The following is a 23,454-nucleotide window of genomic DNA, read 5'->3' on the forward strand; positions in this document are numbered from 1 at the left end:
CAGCTGCCAAAGCAAATGGCACCAATGAACAGCAGGCAGAGTGAGCAAAACAGCAGCCTACGTGTGAGTTGTAAAATGTTATCCTGCACCATCACTAGTAATTCATGTGCCACACTTTAGTCACAAGGTGCTGCTGCAATGCAAGGGGGGGAAGATTTAAAATGAAAGCATATTCCAATGTTTTTGAAAGAACTACTCTCAAGTATGCAGGATATTTAAGTGAAAGGTAAGAATTGTATCATGAGAACTGTTGAAAATCTTTCATGGAACTCCCACAGAGCAGCCAGGCCACAGTCACTGACTGTCCTTGTGCTCTCAGGCCTGCACCAAAGCCAGGTGTGAAAGCCAGGACAGATCTGTTCATCCCCACTACCATAACCACGTGTCCCAAATGCACAGGGGACACAGAACTGCCATTGCATTCTTGCTAAAAGCCTCCCACCATCACACTGCCAGTGCAAGTGGCTTTTCTAAGAGATGCTGGTGTGCACAGTTCATACCCTCAAACAGAGAAACACCCCAGGGTGTTCACACAGCAGTGAATGATGCACCCTGAAAAAAACAGAATTACTCAAAGTTATTTGGGCACTTAGGCTATTACAGTGCTCAAAAGCAATATGACCCAGTTATAAGAACACAGTTTCAAATGTCCAAGCCAGTTCTCCTGTTTTAATACAGTTTTAATGAACATCAGTCCAAGAGATCACTTGATAGTATGAGGTACATTCCTTGACCACATATGGCTGTGCTTAAGGAAAAGGACAAACATATAATTAAATTAAATACTGTAATTTAATTTAGTAGTAGTTTAATTATCAAGTTAAAAAAAAATTATAATTAACTATTAACATTAATGACTTAAGACCTTTTAGAAAGCATGAGTCCAAAAGGAAATATCCACAGATGGTCACAGACTTGTAGTGCTTCCACCAGCACTGCCACCTGCAACAGTCTCTTAAAGGACTATTTGTTCAGTGAAGAAATTGGTCTTCAGTCTGTAACAGGAGCCTCGGCTCTGCTACTTTGCGTGGTCTTCCAAGAGGTACACGATCAGCTCGTAGGTGGACAGGACAATGGCTGTGTTTGGGATCTGCCTGATGAGCTGGGCAAAGAGTCCTCTGTAGAAGGCCAGGTAGCCCTCCTCCCGTGCCACCAGCCGCGCTGTCTGCAGGAAAGCCTTGTACTTGGTGCCCTCCTCCCGCAGCCGCGTCCGGATCACCTCTGCACACAGAACACAGCCCAGTCACCAAGGGAAACTGCCTGCACCAGCAGGGCTCCTGTGGGCAAACCCCAGGGACAGGGAAACCTTCTGCAGCAGCTGGCACAGCCAGCCAGGAACCCTGGACACACTGCCCTCCAGGCAGGAGGGAGAGTTAGAGAGGAGTTCACCCCAGAACCCGGGACACACCGCCCTTCAGGCAAGAGGAAGAGTTAAAGAGGATTCCTCTTTCATGTGGAATAAATGAATGATTGGCTCATTGAAGCTAATTCAGATCTAAATGCTTTACTGATGCTCACGTAATCAATACTGGTCCTTCTACACAACCATGTCATCCACATCCATCCAAGAAGACTAACACTGTTCAGTGCCCAAGTGCTTCCCACAGCCTGATCACAGAATCCAGAGGCTGTGGGTACTTACCCAGTTGAGGCTACTAGTGAGAACAGAAACATCAGGCAATCAGTTTTTGGTGGCTTTTGAGTTGTTTTGAACCAGCAAGTCCCAATCACCAAGCACATGTCTCACTAGGAACAGTGGGACCAGTACTGAAAATGCCAGTGCAGAAGCCACAGTACCATGCATTTGGCCCTGCAAACAGCAAAGGCTTTTACAGCCCTAGACCCTGCATTTGTCTCAGATTCCAGGCAGCAGCTGCTGTAGTGCACTCACAAATGGAAGGGTTAACATACCATGAGGATAAGCAATACAGGAGGCACAGCCCTTGGAAACAGCAGCAGCAACCATCAGTCCAAAGAAGCTCGTCGAGGTCCTCTCGGTCCCGTTAGAGGAAGGGGGCAGCTGGACTTCCTTCAAGTGCTTTTTTAAACTTTCATAAATAGCAAAGCAGATAATGGTCTCAGAAATCCCTGCATAGGAGGCAGTCAGGCCCCTATAGAAACCACGGACACCTTCTGTCTGGTAAACATGTCTAGCACACTGCAAAGCATTCATTGGTTTGGAGCCCCTCACTCTACAAAACAAACAGAACAGAACATATCATGAGTCAGGAAAAATAATTAGTATTAAAAAAAACCCTTATGGCTTTCAATACTTTTTATAGCTATGGAAATGGTTCTCTAAGTTTTACTCCAAAATTCGCCTAGGAAAGCTGCACAGAGCAGGACTACAATGCTAAGAGTGCACACTTGGCTTTGCTACTCCACTAATATATACTCATATTTCCTTCAGCTCAGGTTCAATCTAGTCTGTCACAGCTCACACCAAGGCTAAAAGACAATAAGCACTGAAGACACACGGCTTTGTGTCAAACTGGTGATTCCATTTAAAGCCATCTTCAGCAGGCCAAGAGACAGAAGTCCTGCTGCATGAGACATGATCCTTCATTTTGAGAGGCAGCACTCAGTTCAGAGGTGCCACCCTGCAAAGTGCTGGAATTAAGTCTTATAAATTATTTATAAAGTTGTCGTGCCTCATAAGATCCTTTTAATCTGACCTAGCATGTCCTTGCAGGCAGGAATTTCCATTCTAAGCAGTCAGGTTATTAGCAGAGTCCCTTATTGCTTTGATATCCACCAGTGACTGTGAAGCATTCAACTAAAAGAAATTGCTGTCAAATTCCCTCTGTCTTCTGAACGTGTGGTTAACAGTAACATGATGCAAAAGAACATTAACCCACTGCAGCAAATCCTTATTGCTTGTAGGAAGTTATATGAAATAAACTGCTGTGTGTTCACCCCAGTTTGAAGGCAGCACCCTTTCTGTTACAGCCTCCTGAGCACCCCACCTGGGTGACCTGGGAGCAGTGCAGGTGATGCTGCCAAAAGGGACACAGGCTTCACCCTCATGCTCAGCCTCCCACTTAGCTCTCATGGCCCTTCCACAGCTTCTACCACTGCTGTATCACAACCTTCTGTCCTCAACACATTTATCCTCATCTTCAACCCCAGAGGATTCTGTAAGCAACACAGAGAAATAATGCTATGCTAAACTAAAGATTTACAGTGAAACCAGAGGCTGAACCTAACCCAGCACTCAAGGCAACTCCCACATCCTTCTCAATAGTTTCTGTGCACCAAACTGAGGAAAGACACACAGAACATGAACCTTTAGTCTGACCACACAGAAACATGGCTTGAAAGGTGGAACTGAGAGTCAGGGAAGAACTGGGCAAGACCTATCAAAATACAAAGAGCCATGAGTAAAACCATGATGGTTCAGTTTTCCAGAGGCTGCTGTGGCCACCCAGAGGCTCCCATTCCCCCCCTCAGTCACTCACTTCCGTTCCAGCTGCATTCTTGTTTTCACCATCCATATAGGGTTCATCAGGGAATTTGTGATAAAGGCTGAAAAAACACGACCACAAGTGCAGCTGAAGCCAGGCCATTGTATTGCCATGAACTCACACCCTGTGCAGAGACACCTTCAAAAGCCACACAGGTGCACAGCTTCCAATTTCATGCTAAAATTCAGGAGGCATCAACCCATGGATTCTTCCTTTTTGCACCTATTTGAATTTGTGTGTCACGCTCCTAAGGGCTGTTGCAGACAAGATCCCTGCCTTCCTGGCTGGATTTGGAATTCCAGCTCAAAGGAAACCCTTGGGGACACAAACCTGAACTGGACTCGTGTTCCCCAGGGCTGTAGGTGGTGCCATTGAGCTGCTCATTAACAGAACCCACCCCTAATTAAGAGCTTGCTTAGGGAACGATTATTTTTAGTGACCACTCTGGTGACTGATGACTGAACTGGGGGAGCTCTTCTGCAGTATTTTTCCTACAAGAACAAACTATTTTTTCCCAGCCTGGTAGGAAAAATACAACATCCTGAAACAATTTGGCAAAAGCAGTATCAGAAGTTTAATGGTGTTTACGAATATTTTTTCCTTGCATTAAGAGACACGACCAGAATATTGCAGTAGGAAAAAACATCCTAAATTAGTAAACAGCAATCTACAAATATTTCTGTGCTGAACAGAAAAACACTTCCTCTGTAGACAAGGCCAGCTAGAGCTAACAAACTCCTGGGTTTTGGCATACACCAACCCAGACTTAGGGCACATTTTCAGCACCTGCCACACACTGGCCTCTGTTCTAGGAATTACAAACACTCACCTGCAGAACCTGCAGAACAGATGTGCACAATGTTGCTGTTGGGCACAAACATGCTGTTAAACTGCTCTTTGGCTTTGGAGTAGCAGGCAAAATAGACAGCTCTGAGGGGGAAAAAAGAAGAAAAGCATTGTAAAACAGATAATGCCAAACTGGACAATTACTGTTCTTTTCCCAGCCCCCTGAAAACCACAACTCTCTGAGCAGGCCTCCACATGACTACTTCCATCTGCATGGACACAGGGGGTTTGTGTTCTCTCTTCCCTTACACTGCAGTGCCACAGTTTGACTTGACACCCACAGGGCAGGAATATTTTGCTGTGGGAGGCAGCACGGTGCTGCAGACAGCACGAGTGGGTTGCATGGAAAAGCAGAGCCCTGGATTCAGAGCCCTGCTGCAGGGGTTACCTGTACAGAAACAGCATTCCCTGCTTCTGTGGGGACATCCCACCTACCAGGCAAGAGGCCAGAGAGGGAGTTCACCTCTCCTCAGGTTCCTTTCTGACTGGAAAACTGGCTCTAACTGGTTCAGTTTCAGGCAGAGAACATCTGCCAATATCCAAAGTGCTAATGAGTTTATAATTTCCTAGACAGAGAGATCTTCAGCCCTGCCAAGAACAGGACAAACTCTGGTGCTGCTGAAAGGACACACACCCCTTCTGGGGCTGTGTGGCACCAATGAGACTCCTGTGCCCTGGCACGCATCTCCCACTCCCTAGGCAGGCACTGGGAATGTCCAGGGGAAACAGGACATTAGAATAATGCAATTTTTAACCTACAGACTTTTCTGCACTGCTTTCTCTTCCTTTTCAGGCTCAGAAGCAGCTCTTGCAATAACTTGGAACTTAAGTATAGTTGGCATTTAAGTGCCTTATTTACTCTGCATCTTCCAGTGTTATAGAAGTGTAAACCAGATTTTTATCAGTGTTTCTTGATGTGTACACTGAGCAGAATGCAGACACAAATCTCAGTTTACAGAAGGGAGAACTTCATGACCTATTATTTTGAATCACAAATGCACTGCAACATTTGTGTTGGCACCTTAAACATGGCTTTTAGCAACAGTTTAACTATTTACCTTGATGGTGCAACTCCAACCAAGTTTGGACCCAGCCCTCGGAAGAGCGACCTTGGTCCTTCTTTTTCCAGAATTGACCTTAAAATACAAAACAAACAGGGAGGGAGAAGACAGTATTTGAGTTCAAAGTTAGTTTCTTGTTCTCTTGGGCAGAGAACCAAAAGAACTACACAAAAGCAAAGACTATGACTTGTGGAGCTGTTAGATTTTAATCTACATGATATACTTCGAAATAAGTGGAATTATACACTGAGTAAAAACCACTGTACCATAAAATTCAGTGCTCTACAGGCAAATGGGTGTCAAATGGCATGGGGTTATAATTTCCATTCTTTGAGAGCTGTCAGGAATTGAACTGAAGTTTCATGGAGAAGCCAGTGATAGCTGACGAACAAAGAATATTTTTAGTGTTCTCTGTATCTAAGCAATTCAGAAGTTTGCTTCCCATACAGTCCTGTACAGAGGAATGGAAAAAGAAATCCTTTTTTCCTTTCACAATTACCTAGGGATGTGCTTTTCCCCCAAAGAAAGCCGAATGTGGCAATCCCACTACAAACGATGGGAGTGCACAGTCTGCCACAGCAGCTCACCCTGGGAAAAGCAGGCAAGAAATTCCAATTCTGGGTGGCTCTGTGGGTGTGCACTGCACCCTCTGGAGCTGCCAGCCTCTCACAGTTTGCTCTCCAGCCTCTCACAGTTTGCTCTCCAGGTCACTGGCACTGCTCAGAGTGCTCCCCGCAGATTTCAGCCCAAGCTCATTTGACAGCAGCAGCTTCTGGAACACTTTTGTTTTCTGCAGCAGAGCTGAACTTTCTGTATAAACTCCAGGGCCGAGTGTTTCCAAGGAGACAGATCCACCAACTACTTGTTCTTTGTCACTTAACAGTCACGACTGCAGCTTCCAGCTGGGCTAACTCATCAGAATCCTAAATGGATTAGACAAACCAGCCTGCCCTTCTGGAGTGCTTTCTATCAGCAGCAGCCTGAACCTGCCCTCTGGGTACCTGTTTTCCTTCTTTTTACAGCAGTCAAGGCCTTTCATACTCAACACCTTTAACTCTCACAGAGCAATTTCCCTGCCAGGGCTCCTTCCTTAGCCACACAACTTTCCCAAACCATGTCCAAATCATGCCCAGTTTGGCAATGATCAGGACTGAGAAAGGGATGAAAGGGTAAAAGCAAGGGACTGCACTTCTGTCTTCAAACATTTGTATTTTCTCAGGTCATTATCAATAGCATTAGCTGCTCCTCACAGATGCTGTCTGCAAGGGACTGACAGTAGAAACACTTTGCTCTCACTTCTAAAGCATCTAAAGTAATCAGGTTGAAAGCTTGGCCATACACACAGCTAAGCAATTCCTGAAGTGAAATTAAATCAAGGTCCCAGTCACCAAACTTAATGAGCTTAATAAATATATTAAAAGGCTGACCCATTTTAAATCATTTCTTCTCTCCCTAAAAATAAAAGACAACTCCAGAAAACGATGGGCCCAGAGGATTAATTAAGATCTTTCTGCCTCAAAAGTTTTCACTTTCTTTAGTTACAGCTGCCTAAAGTCCAGTGCTGCAAGGTGAAAAGACAGCAAAGGAAAGAGCATTAAAATCAAAGCAACTGGCACTGCCTTCTGCATTCAGTCACGAATTGCTCTAGACTCACCTCTGAGTAGACAAAGAAATGTTTGGCAGGGGAGAGCAGGCTGTTTACAATACAGAAACTCAAGTCCCAGAATGACTCCAGCCAGAGAGCTCTGCAGAGAATTTGAATTAGCACTCAATGTTATATAACTGTGCAGCTTCTCCCCAGGCAGCCTGCCAGGCGTGCTGGCCTTACATAAAATCATTCAGCTCGCTCTGCTGGGCAGTATTTTCCTTGGCACTGCTGCCACCTGATCTCTGCAGGACCTCTGCATCACCCTGGGCTGCCCAAGCAGCCAAACAAACTCAATCCTCCTGCAGGAGGGCTGACCATAAATCCATGGTGCTGTGCTATTAACATACAGGAGCTGAGATTGTCAGAGATGCTGGTGGAACTTTGAGCAGCTGTTTGATAATTTCACATTTCCTCTTCTTTATGAGCACACATCTGAAAGGGAGCAGCTAGAGCACCCAACATTGCAGTCTGCACCGCTCAAGGCTTTTAACAGAAACCAAGACAGGTGTAGCCAGGACTGATGCACAACAATGATCAGCAAAGACAACAGCTAACAGCAGAGGAGAGCTCAGAAAGGCGGCCACAGCTGAGAAGGTCACAGCCCCCAGGACCCCCACAGGATACTTTATTTTAGTGAAGTGGAACTGGGAATGGTGACTGGAGGAGGAGCAGCACTCACTTGAGAACACTGAAGAGCCCAGGGGACACAGATGTTGGCCTGACCATTCCTTCCCCACTGATGGTCCCCAGCTGCACCTGGGGGTAGTACACAGTCCTGGTGAAGGCCAGCTTTGAAGACTGAAGCCTCGTCTTTATCACCTCTAAGGGACAGGTAAAGATGGCTCCAACTGTTCCTCCACACCTGCAGAGCACAGAGAGAAGGCAGAATGTGACACAGGTTGTTGCAGGGATGTGCAGCAGCACAGCACAGGAATGAGGTCTGAAGGCTGCTCTGGTTACTCCACGCTGGACAAACAGGCAGTTTGGCACCAGGCAGGGCAGACTGTGCCCATGCCCTGGTGGGCAGGGATGGCAATGGTAAACACAGAGGTGATTCCAGCACCAACAAACATCCCTGACTGACCACGGGGTCAGGGCACCAGCGACTGCTCCCACGTCCTGCCAGGACCTGGGAGCTCTGCCTGGAAACACTTCCATGGCATCCCTCTCTCAGAGCTGCTGTCCTAAAACACACACAGCCTTGCATGGATTTTTCCCATTTTTCTTATGGGAAGCAGGAAGCTGCCAGATGAGATCAAGCCACTGGGGATTAGGACACTACAGAATGAAAAAAATAACATAATTCTTCACCATTTCAGTACTTGTGAATAAAGAACGGCCTTCAGAAGTAGCAAACATCAAAAATACACTAAGCTAGGCACTCCTAAAAACAATGGATATCAACTTTTTTAGGGGGGAAGGAGGGAAGGAGCAGCAAGGATGAGAAGGAGGGTTGGTAAAGAGAATAACAGGGCAGAAAGGCACCTAAAGAACAGACCTCCCATACTCTGATAAGAGGGACAAAAATGAAATATTATACACACATGACCCTATAACAGGCATATATTAATCTTAATACAATCAGACTGAGCCTCAAAAAAAGGACATCGGGCAAGAATATAAAGTGTATGAGTCCTAATTTCATCCATGATCTGGAAAGTGACTGGTCAAACTATTTCTCTCTCTGCTGCTGTTCCTCTTGGGTAATTGAATGTTCCTTCTGGCAAACTCCATGATTAAACATAATGCTGAGGTTGGCTAAAAGGTAATATATCTACATTTTATTGCTCAAACACACTGGGATTTAGGAAGACTTCAGTAAATACTTTGGGTTTCTTGCAAGGGTATTTACTACAGCTGAACTGGCTAGGAAATATTTTCTTTGTTTGCACAAGTGTCAAAGCATGTGATTGCTTCAGAAACCTGTGTTTATGATTTTCCTTAGAAAACACCAGGGGTCAACAACTTAAATCTCTTTGATGTTTATGTGAAATTGCAATTTTGGTAGTTTTCCATGAAAGGGAGATGAATTAAAAAATAACTGTACCCTTTTTCTTGTGTACAAAACCCCACATTGCTTGCTAAAGAACAGTGCATGCACTAATTTGGGAACAGAGATCCACAGAAGGCCATTAATAAAGGCCTTAGTGGGTATTTTCTAAAGCTCCCTCCAGACATAACTACCTTACTGGGAGAATCTTTTTTTAAACACGGGGAAAGGGCAGTAAAAGAAGGGCAGAAAGCTCCAAGCTGCAGAGGCACAGCAGCCCATGAATGCAGCTCATTTTGCCTGCCGAAGCAGTGTGTTTTATCTGAACAGAAACCATTCTCTGCCAAAGCCCCAAAGGTGCTTTAACAGCGTGGCCACCCAGGCTGGGCAGCCACAGAACTCCAGGCTCTTCACCAGGCTCCAAAGAACACCCCAGGGAACACAACTGCCTCCCCACAGCTTTCCGGTCCTGCAAGATTCTTTCCAAGCAGGAGCCCAAACCCTGCTTTTCAAATGCAAATGCACCCACCAGAAGAAACTGCTGTAGTGGACACTGGTAATGTGATTAAACAGCATTGTTCAGTTCCTCTTCCTTGCTGAAAGGGATGGAAACCTAAACGAGGGACAATCCACACGTGCACAGTGACAGATCCTGTGAGATAGAGCTCTGCCTTCACCTCTCTGAAAGCTTCCGAGTGTTGACTGAAGCCACTGAGCTGATCGTGAACTGGAATTGTGTCATCTGGCTCTGAAACACCCAGACCTTATCAGCCTCTGATTATTGTGTGTACTGGAGCAGGGCTTGGAGCCGAGCCCTCTGTGGCTCCACACAGCCAGGAGGAAATGGCTTCAGCTCATCCTTCTCTCTTCTGTCAGGCGCCTCTCACTTCTCTGAAATGACAGAGGCCCATCAGCAAAACCTTTCCTGTTCCCACAGACATTACCTGGACAGAAGGTGTTTTCAGGGTCCCCCCCCACTGCTGCCTTTCCAACTGTGTCCATCCAATACAGACACACATACGTGCAATTAACTCCTGACTAATCACCACGCTCCAGAGCAACTGCAAGTCTGGGGAACTCCATCAAAGTGATTGGATTGCCTTAATTCCCAACTCCTTTATCTACCAAGGCTCCGCTACTGTGTATCCATCCTCAGTCCCCATTTATTTCACATTAAAACAATACTTGGACAGTAACAATTCATAAATTCATAAATGGAAACTTTATTTTCTATTTCTGAACTACCAGCTGCTCAGTCTAGTGACTCCTTGCCCCACAGTTTTTTAGCTCTGGCATATTCTCTCCCACATCAGCTGTCTTCTTGCCTTCCTAGCCCACTCCTTGCCTTTCAGCCTGATAATCCAGTTAATCTATGCAGCCTTTAAGATTTAAGTATTTCTGCTAATGCATATATAATCCTCTGATACCCAGCATGACAAGTTTGTATCTGCAACACCAGTTCTGACACTCAGAGTTTATGCTGTCAGTGGAACATTTCAGAAAAAAAATGTTATCTAACAGCAATTCCCAGAGTGTCACCAGGGTGAACACATTATGTCCCAAACATAAACACACTGCAGACAGTTCAAGTAAGGACTTTGATGTATTGGGCAGTTTTTTCAGATGAGATGATTTTCCTTTTCATGGGAATCCCACACATCATCCCCTGGGAAGATGCCTGACAAACAACACACTGTGCACAGAAGAAACACTTTGTATTCCTGGGGTGTCCCAAATGCCTACAAACAGCCACAGACCCTGAAACACTCAGGGATATGGAGCAGGATAAATTGGATTTGGGAAAATCGTGAGCTGCAATCAAGCCCTCACTCTGTGAGTCAGGGTTTTTGGTGCATCAGTGCAGCACAACAGCTCCAGAGATGTGAATGCAGTGCTCACTGCATGAGCCTCTTGCAAAAATCCTTAAGCAGAGTCTAAATCTGTCCTTGGTGAACAGCACAGAAACCCCCTGGAAACAAAACACCACAGCAGAGTGTTTTCAACAGGTCAAACATGGCGATACAGAATGTACTCCCTATTAACAGCTGAAGAAATAGAATTTACTTCCATAAAGAGAAGAACGTTTAAAAAACACACAGAGGACACACACATCAGAATCCAATTCCCATTCTTCTCCTGCTGCCAGGTTCCTGTCTGTACAGAGTCCATCCCCAAAGTATCAATGACCTGCATTTGAAACAAACTCTCAGCACCCACTAGCACAACTGATAGAGAAGCCAAGAATCTTAATTAAGGCTTACTTCATCAGTCCTAGATTTAATTACTGAGCAATATTCTTAATACAAACATCAAGCCAACCTGAATGTTAAAGGAAGGCCTGCAGAACAAAGTCCTTCCAGCAGAGCACCACTGACTTGAGCAAGGTCACAAAATGATGGAGCTGCCTGGTTACAGCAATCACAGCTCAGAACCAGCCTGACACATTTGGCTTGGATTTGATTTTGTATTGATTTTCTAAAACATGCCACATGCTCCAGCACGACACGCACACCTGAAACAGCAAAGCAGGTTCCACCTTTGATATTTCATTACTGCATCATCCAGACTGTGAACAAAACAAGCCTCTGCATTCTCTGATGCCAAGGAGACTGAGTTCCAGAGCGATACAGACTGCTCCAAATGCTTTAATGCTATTAACCATTCATTCAATTTCCACCTAATCACGTTGTTACCAGGTGTAGCTATTCCTGTAAGCATTTCCTGTGCTCCTTGAGGTGGGGAATGCACAGGAACCTGAACCAGGAGCAGGGTGGGACAGTCAATCCCAGCACAGCTCCCAGGGCTGGACCACACAAACATCTTCAGGTGAACACTGCTTCTCTCCACGTCACAGGTGGAAGCATTTCCCAGCCTGTTTGTCAGCATCAGCACATTGCCTAACACCACCACTTCTTAGGAAATCTCTGGAGCAACCAGCATTCCTCCAGCTGGGAAAACAACACGGAGAACAGCTTTTCCCAAACAAAAACAAGCAACAACGGCACCGACTTCAGCAGGGAAACAGGAGCCCTGAGCTGCAAACACCCTGGTGTCTGTTGTGCAACTGGGGCATCACTGTCCCTGCTGCCCCAGCCCTCGGAGCCAGGCTCCCACCACAGCCCCACGGGGACTCTTGGCTTGCTGCTGCTGCTGGAGGCCTGGAAAGGGACTAACAGAAACTAAAGGGGCAAGGAGGCTGTCTGCCTGAATGACCTGGTTAATGGGAAACCATCTGTTTCAACAGCTGGAGAGCACTGTGCAACACTCAGGTGCATTTCATCACTCCCAGCCCCTGAAGTGCCAAACATTCTATTCTGGCCCCTCAGACTATCTCGGACTGGCCTGCCTGCTTTGTGCAAACACAGAGATAGGAATTACTTTTAATCTGACACCACAGCCCACCCCCACCTTCCCAGAAAACCCAACAATGCCTCTATCAAAGTTATTTCAAGTGAATGGGTTCCTTTTACTTTCTCTGCATAAACCAATTTACAACTGAACAGAGTACTGGGATCCCTGCAGAAGGCAGGGGTACAATAAATCACCAAGGAAGATGCTGGCTTCCCAGAACTAGATTAAAACACTGTTGAGTTTAAAATTCCTATTTATTTATAGTCTGAGGAGTTACATGAGGACAGCAGGAGCTGCGGATGGGCGCTGTTACTGTCCAAACAAATTCCACGAGTACACCCAGGTCCAGCTTCTGTCCCAGGCTCCAGGTACTGCTCTGATGCAGGTGGGGGAGGCAGAGGGGACAGAGCATTCAGGCCAGCAGAAGGGCAGCGTCTCTGAAAAACTCAACATTTGTTTGGTTTAATATTATATTAAATAAACCTATTGCTCCAGGGACACGTCAGAGGAAAGAGAAGTATCCTGTTAAGCAACAGAAAAACCAATGGTCTACTTAAATCAGACAGATTTAAACTAACAACAGGTTTCATGTTGCCTTCCTAATTACTGTCAGCTGACAAGCACTAAGGAATAGTCTATTACTCAGATAATTAAGCTGTTAAAAAACTGAAATAAAGTATTTCTGACAAGGCCAAAAGTGCAATTAATCGGCACAACAGATGATTAAAACCTAATTTACACCATACAATTACCTTCCTAGACTACTATTAAAATAACTGCAATAAGTTAATTTTCTAAGGGTTTCTGCTTGGTGGTTTATGGGTTAGGGCTGTTACTTTTAGCTTTTAACCCAACAAACCCAATACAAGTGCTTGAAGCGAGAACACAGGTGGGCTGCCACGCCAGGTCTCATTCAGACACAAGTGCCAGCACCCCTGTTGCCATGCTGTGCCCCTGCGGGCCGGAGGGAGCCCGGCATCGCCGAGCACGGAGCTGCGGCCCGGCTGCGGGCAATGGGGCCGGCATCCGCCGGGCCGGCATCCCGCGGGCCGTACCGGGTCACTGACCGCCCGGGCCGGGCTCTGTCACCGAGCACCGCCGCGTGTGGCGACAGCGCGGCCCGGGAGCGCCCGGCGGTCGGGAACGGCGGCGGGAAAGGCCCCGCTCGCCTCCGGCGCGGAACGGAGCGGCGGCTGAGGGCAGCGGCCCCGGCCCGGCCGCTGCGGGGTCTGTCTGTCCCGGGGGCACAGCGAGGTCTGTCCGCCCCTCGGGCACAGCGGGTCCCGGTCATGCCCCGGTCCCGGGGGCACAGCGCGTCCCGGCCCTGCCCCGGTGCCCCGCACTCACCCCCCGGCGAAGAGGTGCAGCAGGGTGTTCTCCTGCGGGCCGCCCGCCATGGCGGTGATGAGGACGCTGAGGACGCTGAGGAGGATGAGGATGATGAGGGGGATGAAGGGCAGGGCGGTGCCGGCTCCCGGTGTCACCGCCGGGCCGCGCGCCGAACGGGCCGCGCGCGCGTGACGCCGCCGGGGGGGCGTGGCCGGCGGCCGCGCGTGACGTCACTGCAGAGAGAGACACCGCCCCCCTCAGTGACGTCACGGGGCAGCCGAAGACAAAAATAAAATCGTTTTAGGGATCGTCTAATCCCAAAGCTGCCGGGAATGTTTAGGGACGACGTGCAGGTTATTGGGAGGTGTTACAGCGCCGGTAGAGCAGCTACAGGCTTTGTGTGGGGCGCGCTGTGGGTAAAGAACGCCGTTCAGCAGGGAGGCGCCACACCAGGCCAGCTCCACGCGGCTCACTGCGAGATTTTCACCAAAACGGTCCCTTTATTACCAAAACTGTCCCTTTTCCACCCAATCTGTCCCGTTCCCGCCCGGTTCTGCCGCAGCGCCCTCTGCCGCGCTGTCCCGGCCGTGTCCCGGTGCCGCGGTGACCGCAGCGCCGCCCCGGCACCGAGCCCGAGCCGCGGAGAGCAGAGCTCTGGGATGGGGTCAGCTATCCCGCCCCATGGCCGGCAGCACGCTGGGAACAGTGCCAGACCCTGATCTGATTGTCCCGCTGAGGAGGGACAATCCCCCCGTGGAGGAGTGTGACACGCGGGGTCCGCACCGGGGCTGGCCCGGGGGTGCTCCGAGCCCGAGCACCGCTGTCACAGAGAGCAGCAACAGTTACTGAGCCCTGGGCCACCTGCCCTGCTCGGGCCGGGCTCCTTCCTGCAGCGTGGCTCCAGGCTGGTTAGAATGGCCGTGCTTGGTTAGCACGGCTCCAGCCCGGTTTGCAGGGCTCTAGCTTGGTTAGCACGGCTCCAGCCCGGTTAGCACAGCTGCAGTCCAGTTAGCACGGCTGCAGTCCAGTTTGCAAGCCTTTAGCTTGGTTAGTGCGGCTTCAGCCCAGTTAGCACAGCTGCAGTCCAGTTAGCACGGCTCCAGCCCGGTTAGCGCGGCTCCAGCCCGGTTAGCGCGGCTCCGGCCCTGTTAGCACGGCTCCAGCCCGGTTAGCACGGCTCCAGCCCGGTTAGCGCGGCTCCGGCCCTGTTAGCACGGCTCCGGCCCTGTTAGCACGGCTCCAGCCCGGTTAGCACGGCTCCAGCCCGGTTAGCACAGCTGCAGTCCAGTTAGCACGGCTGCAGTCCAGTTTGCAAGCCTTTAGCTTGGTTAGTGCGGCTTCAGCCCAGTTAGCACAGCTGCAGTCCAGTTAGCACGGCTCCAGCCCGGTTAGCGCGGCTCCAGCCCGGTTAGCGCGGCTCCGGCCCTGTTAGCACGGCTCCAGCCCGGTTAGCACGGCTCCAGCCCGGTTAGCACGGCTCCGGCCCTGTTAGCGCGGCTCCAGCCCGGTTAGCGCGGCTCCGGCCCTGTTAGCACGGCTCCGGCCCTGTTAGCACGGCTCCAGCCCGGTTAGCACGGCTGAAGTCCAGTTAGCACGGCTCCAGCCCGGTTAGCACGGCTGAAGTCCAGTTAGCACGGCTCCAGCCCGGTTAGCGCGGCTGAAGTCCAGTTAGCACGGCTCCAGCCCGGTTAGCGCGGCTCCAGCCCGGTTAGCACGGCTGAAGTCCAGTTAGCATGGCTCCAGCCCGGTTAGCGCGGCTCCAGCCCGGTTAGCGCGGCTCCAGCCCGGTTAGCACGGCTGGGCCGGGGGCTGCACACATTCCCCAGCGCTCCTCACCGGGCTGCAGGACAGGACGCTCGGCAGGACGCTCGGCAGCTCCTTCCCCAGCAGGGAGCACTGCAGGAGCGGCGTTGGCAGCAGAACCGCCCGGGAGCTGCAGGGATTGAGCGCAGCCTGGCTGCACCTTTGCCTGGAAACGCCTCAAAGCCTCCTGCTCCCCCTCACCAAACACGTCGGCAAGGAGAGATCAGCTCTAATAAGCTCCGATTTCTCTGCAGCCATGTCACACAAAACCATTGCGCTGTTTGAGCCAAAAGTTCTCCCAGCTTCCCGGGCATCATCACCTTGGTTTACCTTCTCTTTGGCCAGGTGGGACGAGGAGCTGTGCTTGCTCGTAGCTGCTTGCCCATCCTCAACATCTGTACAGCTGTGCAGGGAATGCCTCCCTTCCCCATTGCCATTCCTGGTCCTGATCCCAAACTGGGCTGGGCATGGACTGTGCAGTCCCCCACATGCTGCCCTGCCAGAGGGACATTGCTGGAGGATCAATCTCTTCCTTGCCTGAGCCATGCAGGGCTTGAGCTGCAGGGGTGCAGCACCCTGGGATGTGTGTGCTCCATCCCCTCACCCCTGGGAGCTGCAGGGCTGCAGGAGCTGCAGGGCTGCAGGAGCTGCAGCACCCTGCTCCTCCATCCCCTCACCCCCAGGAGCTGCAGGGGCAGCAGGGAAACCAGAGCAGGTTCTGTGTCATGCTGAGAATTATCAGAGTTTTCAGACCAGAACGGGCCAGATCTGGGAAAACTCCGTGCTCCAGACACTGCTGGTACAGCCTGCTGAGCATTTCTAGGGAATTTCATCAGGATAAATGTGCACAGAGCACTGTGGCCTCCGCAGATCAGACACCGCAGGAGCCACATCAGGGGAAGTTCCTGAATTACTGCCACGCCAGGACGGCAGGAACCCAACCAGGAAAGGCTGGAGCTGGCTATTCCTGGGCCTTGTTTTGTCTGGTGGCTTCCTACAAACTGGAGCAAGGAGTCACCAGCTTGTTCCACATCATTAGCTGCTGGCAGCTTCCCAAGCATTACCAGCACAGCCTGGATCTCACCCAGTGTCTTTGAGGTGAAAGGCATTGCAGCACCCCTGCACTCACTGTTTCAGCTCCCAGTCCAGCTCCCACTCAAGGCAGTTCCTCTTTTTCCACTGACTGCAGCTGGAGCTGGGTCTGACATTCCTGTAGCACATCTGTCGCCAGCCCTGAGCTAGGTGAAATATTGGTGAAATAGTCCAAAACAGCAGATAGGGCTCTGCAACCCCGCTATTTCCTGGCATAAAATAAAACCCAGCCACACAGCCAAGCAGGAGCACGAGGAATTCTGTTTCCTTCCTGGACACACTGAACTCAGAGCAGCCCAAGACCCTGGTGACAGGAGCCTGCTGTCAGTGGTGTCTGTGGGGCTCTCACTATTTCCAAAGTGCCCCCCTGCCACCACAGGAATCTCTCTGGTGCTGATGCACACCCTGATAACAGCACTCACCTGCCCTCAGAGCAGGGGATATGCTCAGATATAGGGGACATTGTCAGACATAGGCAGAAAGAATCCTGATTTTTGGAGGATTACAAAGCAGGGAGCAGAGTGGCAGCATCCCCCCATGTGAACCAGCTCCCCTCCATCACCACAGCAGGCTCCTCTGCAGACAGGACCGGGATTAATGGGAAACAGATGGAGCAGAGTCAGAGATCCAGGGCTCGGGACGAGCAGCTGAGGCACAAGGAGCTACCTGGACCCCGTTCAGGAGTGAGCTCAGGGACCAGGCATGCCGTGAATGGGGAGTGGGCTGGGTGGGGGGCTGAGGGGGTCCGGTGTGGAGCTTCCCACCCTGCCAGGGCAGCACGCCAGGCTGGGAGGAGCATTCCAGCTCCAGCACAGCCAGGGGGTCACTGACCACAGCCTGCGTCTTTCCTGCCCTCCCAGGTTAAATTGTCATTAAATTTAAATTGGTAAATTGCCATTAAATTGTTAAATTGTCATTAAATGTCACCAGGGCCACTGAGGGGACATTGCTTCCTGCTGGGGACTAAGGACAATGCTATACTATATATATATATATATATATATATATATATATATATATATGTATATATATGGTGTATATATATATATATATATATATATTATATATATATATATATACACACACACACACTATATACACTTATATATTTTTATTTTTTATATAATTACATATCTATAATATAACATATAACATATAACATATAACATATAACATATAACATATAACATATAACATATATAATATATTATATATATATATATATATATATATATATATATATATATATATATATATATATATATAAATTTTTTTCTATATATAATACAGGTGAACGGAACATTGTTATGGAGCAGAGTGAGAGCTGCTCCCAATCTGAGCCCTGGCATGGTGGTGACAGCTGCAGCACCCACGTGCTCTGCCATCCCCCAGCTGTAATCACAGCAGAAATGTGGTGGGAACATTGTCAGTGTGACCCACATCTGTCTGCCATGCCTCTGGTTCTCTGCAGTTTGACTCACAAAACACTGGGCACATCCTCAGTGTGACACACATCTGTCTGCCCTGCTCCTGGTTCTCTGCAGTTTAACTCATAAAATGCCTGCAAGGTGAAATCTCTGTCATCTCAGCAATACCTCCCACCTCCTTGGGTTTGCAAGATAATCACTTGATGCAATTTTTCCCTTAAAATAAGGATTGGTGATTTTTGAAGAGGGATTAAATAACTGGAGGGAGGATGGAATGCACAGAGGAGAGGAGCTCGGTTTCCAAAGGCTCTGCTGTTTTATTAGCCAACATCAGCACAAAGTGCTCAGTAAAATGGCTGCCCATCCCATCACTTTTATTGCCTTCCACATCTGCTTTTTTTATTGTCATTAGCTTAGCTTTAAACAATCCTTTCCAACCTTTCCTGTGTCCTGATCTTTGCTGTAACAAGGCTGTAACCAACATTTTCCATGCCTTGCAGTGCAGGGTTCACTGGGTCACTCCAGGAGCTCTTCCTTTCCCCCATCCCTGGCTCTGTGCACACTCCCTGAATCCTCCAAGGCTCCCCCTGCAACGTTAAAGCTCTGCCTGACCTTCAGGTTTGTCCCAGTAAATCTTCTGTCCAGCACGGCCCTAAAACAGTCTGCTCCAGCAGCCCAAGATGAGGATTAAGTTTTATAGCAACAAGAGCCATAATTGCTACGATTTGAACATATTTTCCCCTGGATTTGTTTTTTATTCAGCGAAGGAGGATTTTCATTTAAAAGTGCTCTGTAACATCACAAATGGCTACAGGAGCAATGAGCCAGCAGCAGGGCTCCTGCAATAAACCCCTCAAGGACTGTGTGTCCTATTGTCACAGCTTTATGGGCACTGCCTCTTTTTCCATGGATCTGACACTGCCAGCCACCAGACCCTTCCAGAAATCTGCTCAGCCTGCTCCCCAAAACTCCACAATAAGCTGCAATGCCCTGAGGCATCTCAGGATTTCTTTGGGGACGGAATCTGAGCACCAGGATCTCTCAAAGCTCAGCCCTTTCCCCTTTTCCTGCTGCTCAAGAGCTCCCCCAGCCCAGGCGGTGCCCTGAGTGCTCCCATGGGTGTCCTGGGGCTGGGACAGGTGGGACAGGTGGGACAGATGTGGCAGATGTGGCAGATGCTGCAGGAACAGGGACAAGGTGAGAGGAGGAAGCCTAGAGGGAAGGGAACCTCTCCCACCAAGAATTTGTGCTCTGTACCCTCCACTCTGCCTCTCAGCCAGCCCCTGAAATGAAAACCATGTGGAGGGGTGGAGCAGCAGGGCAGGGATTTATGGCTTGTTTTATAGGAGATGATATAAAACACTTTTATGTCAAGTTCTCTGTTGTGTTAATTTCCTTTCTCCACATGCAGGACAGATCCAGGCTCTGTGCAGTCACAGAATAAATCTACCTATGGAATTCCTGTGGCCAGTGCCCAGCCCACCCTCTCTGTTAGCATGCCATTTATTGTGGATTTTGGGAAACAAAACCTGGAGCCAGGGCCTGTCTTTGTGCTGTGGGCACCTCAGCCCTGTGGGCTCAGCAGCTGTGCTGAAATGTGCCCTGAATGCCAACTTTAAATCTGATCCTCAGGATCCCACTGCAGGTTTAATCCCACTGTAAAACCTGCATGGCTGAGGGGATGAGCAGGTAAATGAGAATTATTTCTCTTTTATGGATTTCTGGGGATGCTGGCTGCAGGATCCTGTGTGTGATCTCAGGGTTTGTTGGGCATTGAAAGAAAGAGATGGCTCTGGAAAATGTCATTATTTAATGTAATTCCCACTTTGTCCTCTCTGAGTGAAACAATGAGGAAAGGCAAAGGCTGGGAACGGGTTAAGAGGGTAGGGGAAGCAGCACAAGCAGATTTTGAAACATGAATTACTGCATGCAAGGCAAAGGGCAGCCTGTTGATATATCTCACCCAGAGGGGCTGACAGGGTGACCTCATGGTGCCTGACAGACACAGCCCCGTCCCTGTGTGTGTGCCTGACAATCCTGCAGGCTCCCTCAGCCTGGGGTGAGCCCCAGCGAGCAGGGCCAGCTCCAGGGCTGTCCTGGGCAGCGGCTCTGTGCCTCACTGCCCTGCTCCAGCCATCCCCAGCAAATCTGGGAGAGCAAACCCGGCCCTGCCCTGTGCCAGGGACACAGTGCGCCATGGCAAGCTCGGGCCATGCTCTACAAACTCTGCAAAACACTTACCTCGTCTCAGAACCACTGCTGAGCCTGGAGAGCTGGGCTTGGGTCACACAGGTACAGCCTCAGGTACCTCACAGGTACCCCAGGTACCTCACAGGTGCCCCACAGGTGCACAGCCACAGGCCCAGGTACCTCACAGGTACCCCAGGTACCTCACAGGTGCCCCACAGGTGCACAGCCACAGCCTCAGGTACCTCACAGGTGCCCCACAGGTGCACAGCCACAGCCTCAGGTACCTCACAGGTATCTCACAGGTACCCCAGGTACCCCACAGGTGCACAGCCACAGCCTCAGGTACCTCACAGGTATCTCACAGGTACCCCAGGTACCTCACAGGTGCCCCACAGGTGCACAGCCACAGCCTCAGGTACCTCACAGGTATCTCACAGGTACCCCAGGTACCCCACAGGTGCACAGCCACAGCCTCAGGTACCTCACAGGTATCTCACAGGTAGCCCAGGTACCCCACAGGTACCCAGGCACTGCCTCAGGTACCTCACAGGTATCTCACAGGTAGCCCAGGTACCTCACAGGTGCCCCACAGGTGCACAGCCACAGCCTCAGGTACCTCACAGGTACCCCAGGTACTTCACAGGTGCCTCAGGTATCTCACAGGTACCCCAGGTACCCCACAGGTACCCAGGCACAGCCTCAGGTACCTCACAGGTTCCTCACAGGTTCCTCACAGGTTCCTCACAGCTACCCCAGCCCCAGCCTGAGCTGCAGCCTGCCCCGTGCTCCCTCTGCCCTTTGCATTAATTCCAAGGATAAACCCCCAAACGAAGCTGCCATTGGACAATTCCAGCAGTTTCTCCGGTGCCAGACCCCCAGGCTGCTGCTCGCAGGCTCTGGGGTGTTCCAAGGGGGAACAGCCTGGGCCAAACCTGCCCCTGGGTGTGTTCCATGGGGCAGGCAGAGTGCCAGCAGAGCCCAGGAGGGCAGGGCAGGTGCCAGGTGAGGGGTGTGATGGTGCCAGGACCTGCTCAGGTGCCGGGACCAGCTCAGCCTGGCTCACTGTGCTGGGCCAGCTCAGCCTTGCAGCAGCAGCTTTGCCCTGGGGGCTTTACGGGGCTCCCATGGGGCTGGAGCAGCAGCAGCCCCCCTGCCCTGCCTCCCCACCCTGTGCTGAGCTGTTTTACAGTCTGGTCTGAAGTCAGTGTTTAGCTGTTGCCCAGGTGACAGCTCAAACACGCCTCACCTCGCGGCCTCCCTGCAGCTCGGCGGGGCTGGGGAGCAGAGCTGGTGCCAGCCCTGAGGAAATGAGCTCTGCAGCCTGCCCGGGACAGCCCAGAGCCCTGCAGATTCCAGGGCAGGCAGCTCATCCAGCCCAGAGCGCTGACACGGCCCCCTGAGCATCCCCCTGTGCCCTGTGCCACGCTCACAGCAAGGCAGAAAAATTCTGTGCCCTGTGCCACACTCACAGCAAGGCAGAACAATTCTGTGCTCTGTGCCACACTCACAGCAAGGCAGAAAAATTCTGTGCCATGTGCCACACTCACAGGCGAGCCAGAGCAGTTCTGTGCCCTGTGCCACACTCACAGGTGAGCCAGAACAATTCTGTGCCATGTGCCACACTCACAGGTGAGCCAGAACAGTTCTGTGCCCTGTGCCACACTCACAGCAAGGCAGAACAGTTCTGTGCCCTGTGCCACACTCACAGGTGAGCCAGAACAGTTCTGTGCCCTGTGCCACACTCACAGACAAGGCAGAACAATTCTGTGCCCTGTGCCACACTCACAGCAAGGCAGAAAAATTCTGTGCCCTGTGCCACACTCACAGGTGAGCCAGAACAGTTCTGTGCCCTGTGCCACACTCACAGCAAGGCAGAACAGTTCTGTGCCCATGTTCCACACAGGATTCTCTTGCCAAGCCCCCTCTGGAGCCCTGATCAAACTCTCTGGGCAGCTCCTTTGTGCTGAGAGATGGAACCACCCCTCTCACCAATCTGGGTGCCCAAAGCCAAGTTTAGAGCCAGTCTAGACGCAGCAGGGTATTTATAACCCTGGCAGCCAGTGGGGTATAAACAACATTCAGCAGCCGTGAGCACAGCGTTATTTATACATCCAAGGGCTGGGGGCAGGTGGCACAGCCCCAGGGCAGCAGCACAGCTGGATGGGCACAGGGAGAGCTGCACCAGCACTGGGAATGGGGTTTGGGATGGGATACAGGAGCAGGTGAGAGCTGACCCAGCCCCTGAGCTCCACTGGCCACATCTCACTGGCAATCTTCAGTATTCAAGAGTAAATCTGATTTTACCTATTGCCACAAGGAATTAAAGTGACAGAGGAGCAGCTTAATGGCTCAGCAATTACCTGAGATGTAGGCAAATCTCCATTCCACCACAACAGCAGAAACATCCATATTCAACAGGTAAAATTCACAAAAATATTCACAATGAAGCTCTGCTGACAGCCTGGGTGGCAGCAGCTCTCTCTCAAGGGTCAGAACTGACTAATTCATGACAGTAACACAAATCAGGAGCTCTACTGCCCCTTGAACATGAGGGAACACAAGTGCAGTGAGCCTGCACGAGGGACAGAGGCATTTCTGGATAGTCCATCCATCTCTGCAGCTCCTTGCTGTTAATGAAATTTCATGCAACATAGGTGCAGTCCACTGTTAAACAAGGTTTGGGTGTCATTGTCCTGGGCTGACAATGCAGATAGCTGGGAAAACAGAAGAATTACAGAGCGATTTGCTCCAGAATATTGGCCTGGTTTTGGGTAAAACTGATCTCCTTGATCTCTTGGACTGGAATGGGATGGAAGCACTTTTGGTTTTGCCTGGGAGCGGCTCTGGCTTCCTTGTGGAAACCCCATCCATAATTTCCATCTCGGCCCTGGTACAGCAATCAGGTAGGGGCTTTAGGCGCCTGAATTTCTGTCTCTGCTGTGCTATCAGCGTGGCTGGGTCTGTGTGTGGCCACTGATGTCCCAAACCTCTGAGGTGACACCTGGGACAGCCTGGCGGGGAGGATGGAGTCCCTGATGCCAGGCTGGAGGAGTTTCCATGTCAGCTCTGCCTGCAGCCCTTCGGGGCGAGGAGAGCCCCACCAGAGCCTGGACAGGCTCCCCTCCCTCTGCTCCTGCTCTTGCCCCTCAGCGTTTGGGCTCTGCCTCTGGCAGGGAGAACCGGTTCTGCAGGTCACGCTGGGGACAGGGAGCCATCAATGCCCCTCCGTGTCCCCCGTGTGACCTGCTTGTCA

General features: G+C 50.4%; 1 protein-coding gene across 1 annotated transcript; it reads right to left on the reverse strand.

Annotated features, from left to right (window-relative positions):
• Positions 1 to 672: 672 nt before the first annotated feature.
• On the reverse strand, positions 673 to 13,899 carry SLC25A33 (solute carrier family 25 member 33). The gene is made up of 7 exons (XM_058818768.1): positions 13,708 to 13,899; positions 7,699 to 7,881; positions 5,369 to 5,446; positions 4,294 to 4,394; positions 3,459 to 3,525; positions 1,912 to 2,192; positions 673 to 1,221 (listed from the first exon to the last, which is right to left on the reverse strand). Exons 1-7 carry the CDS (start codon positions 13,755 to 13,757, stop codon positions 1,019 to 1,021), a joined length of 963 nt encoding a protein of 320 aa, XP_058674751.1. The 5' UTR covers positions 13,758 to 13,899; the 3' UTR covers positions 673 to 1,018.
• Between the last annotated feature and the right edge of the window lie 9,555 nt (positions 13,900 to 23,454).

The sequence above is a fragment of the Ammospiza caudacuta genome, chromosome 22 (assembly GCF_027887145.1).
Source record: "Ammospiza caudacuta isolate bAmmCau1 chromosome 22, bAmmCau1.pri, whole genome shotgun sequence".
NCBI lineage: Eukaryota > Metazoa > Chordata > Aves > Passeriformes > Passerellidae > Ammospiza > Ammospiza caudacuta.

Bases quoted from the DNA above. Each gene is read 5' to 3' on its own strand.
- SLC25A33 (XM_058818768.1), bottom strand. From the start codon at position 13,757: ATGGCGGGCGGCCCGCAGGAGAACACCCTGCTGCACCTCTTCGCCGGG. The intron at 3,526-4,293 runs GTGAGTGTTTGT...GTGTTTTTTCAG, and splicing joins CTGTTCTGCAGGTTCTGCAG to CCTTTATCACAAATTCCCTG. The intron at 2,193-3,458 runs GTGAGTGACTGA...TTTGTTTTGTAG, and splicing joins AGAATGCAGCTGGAACGGAA to AGTGAGGGGCTCCAAACCAA.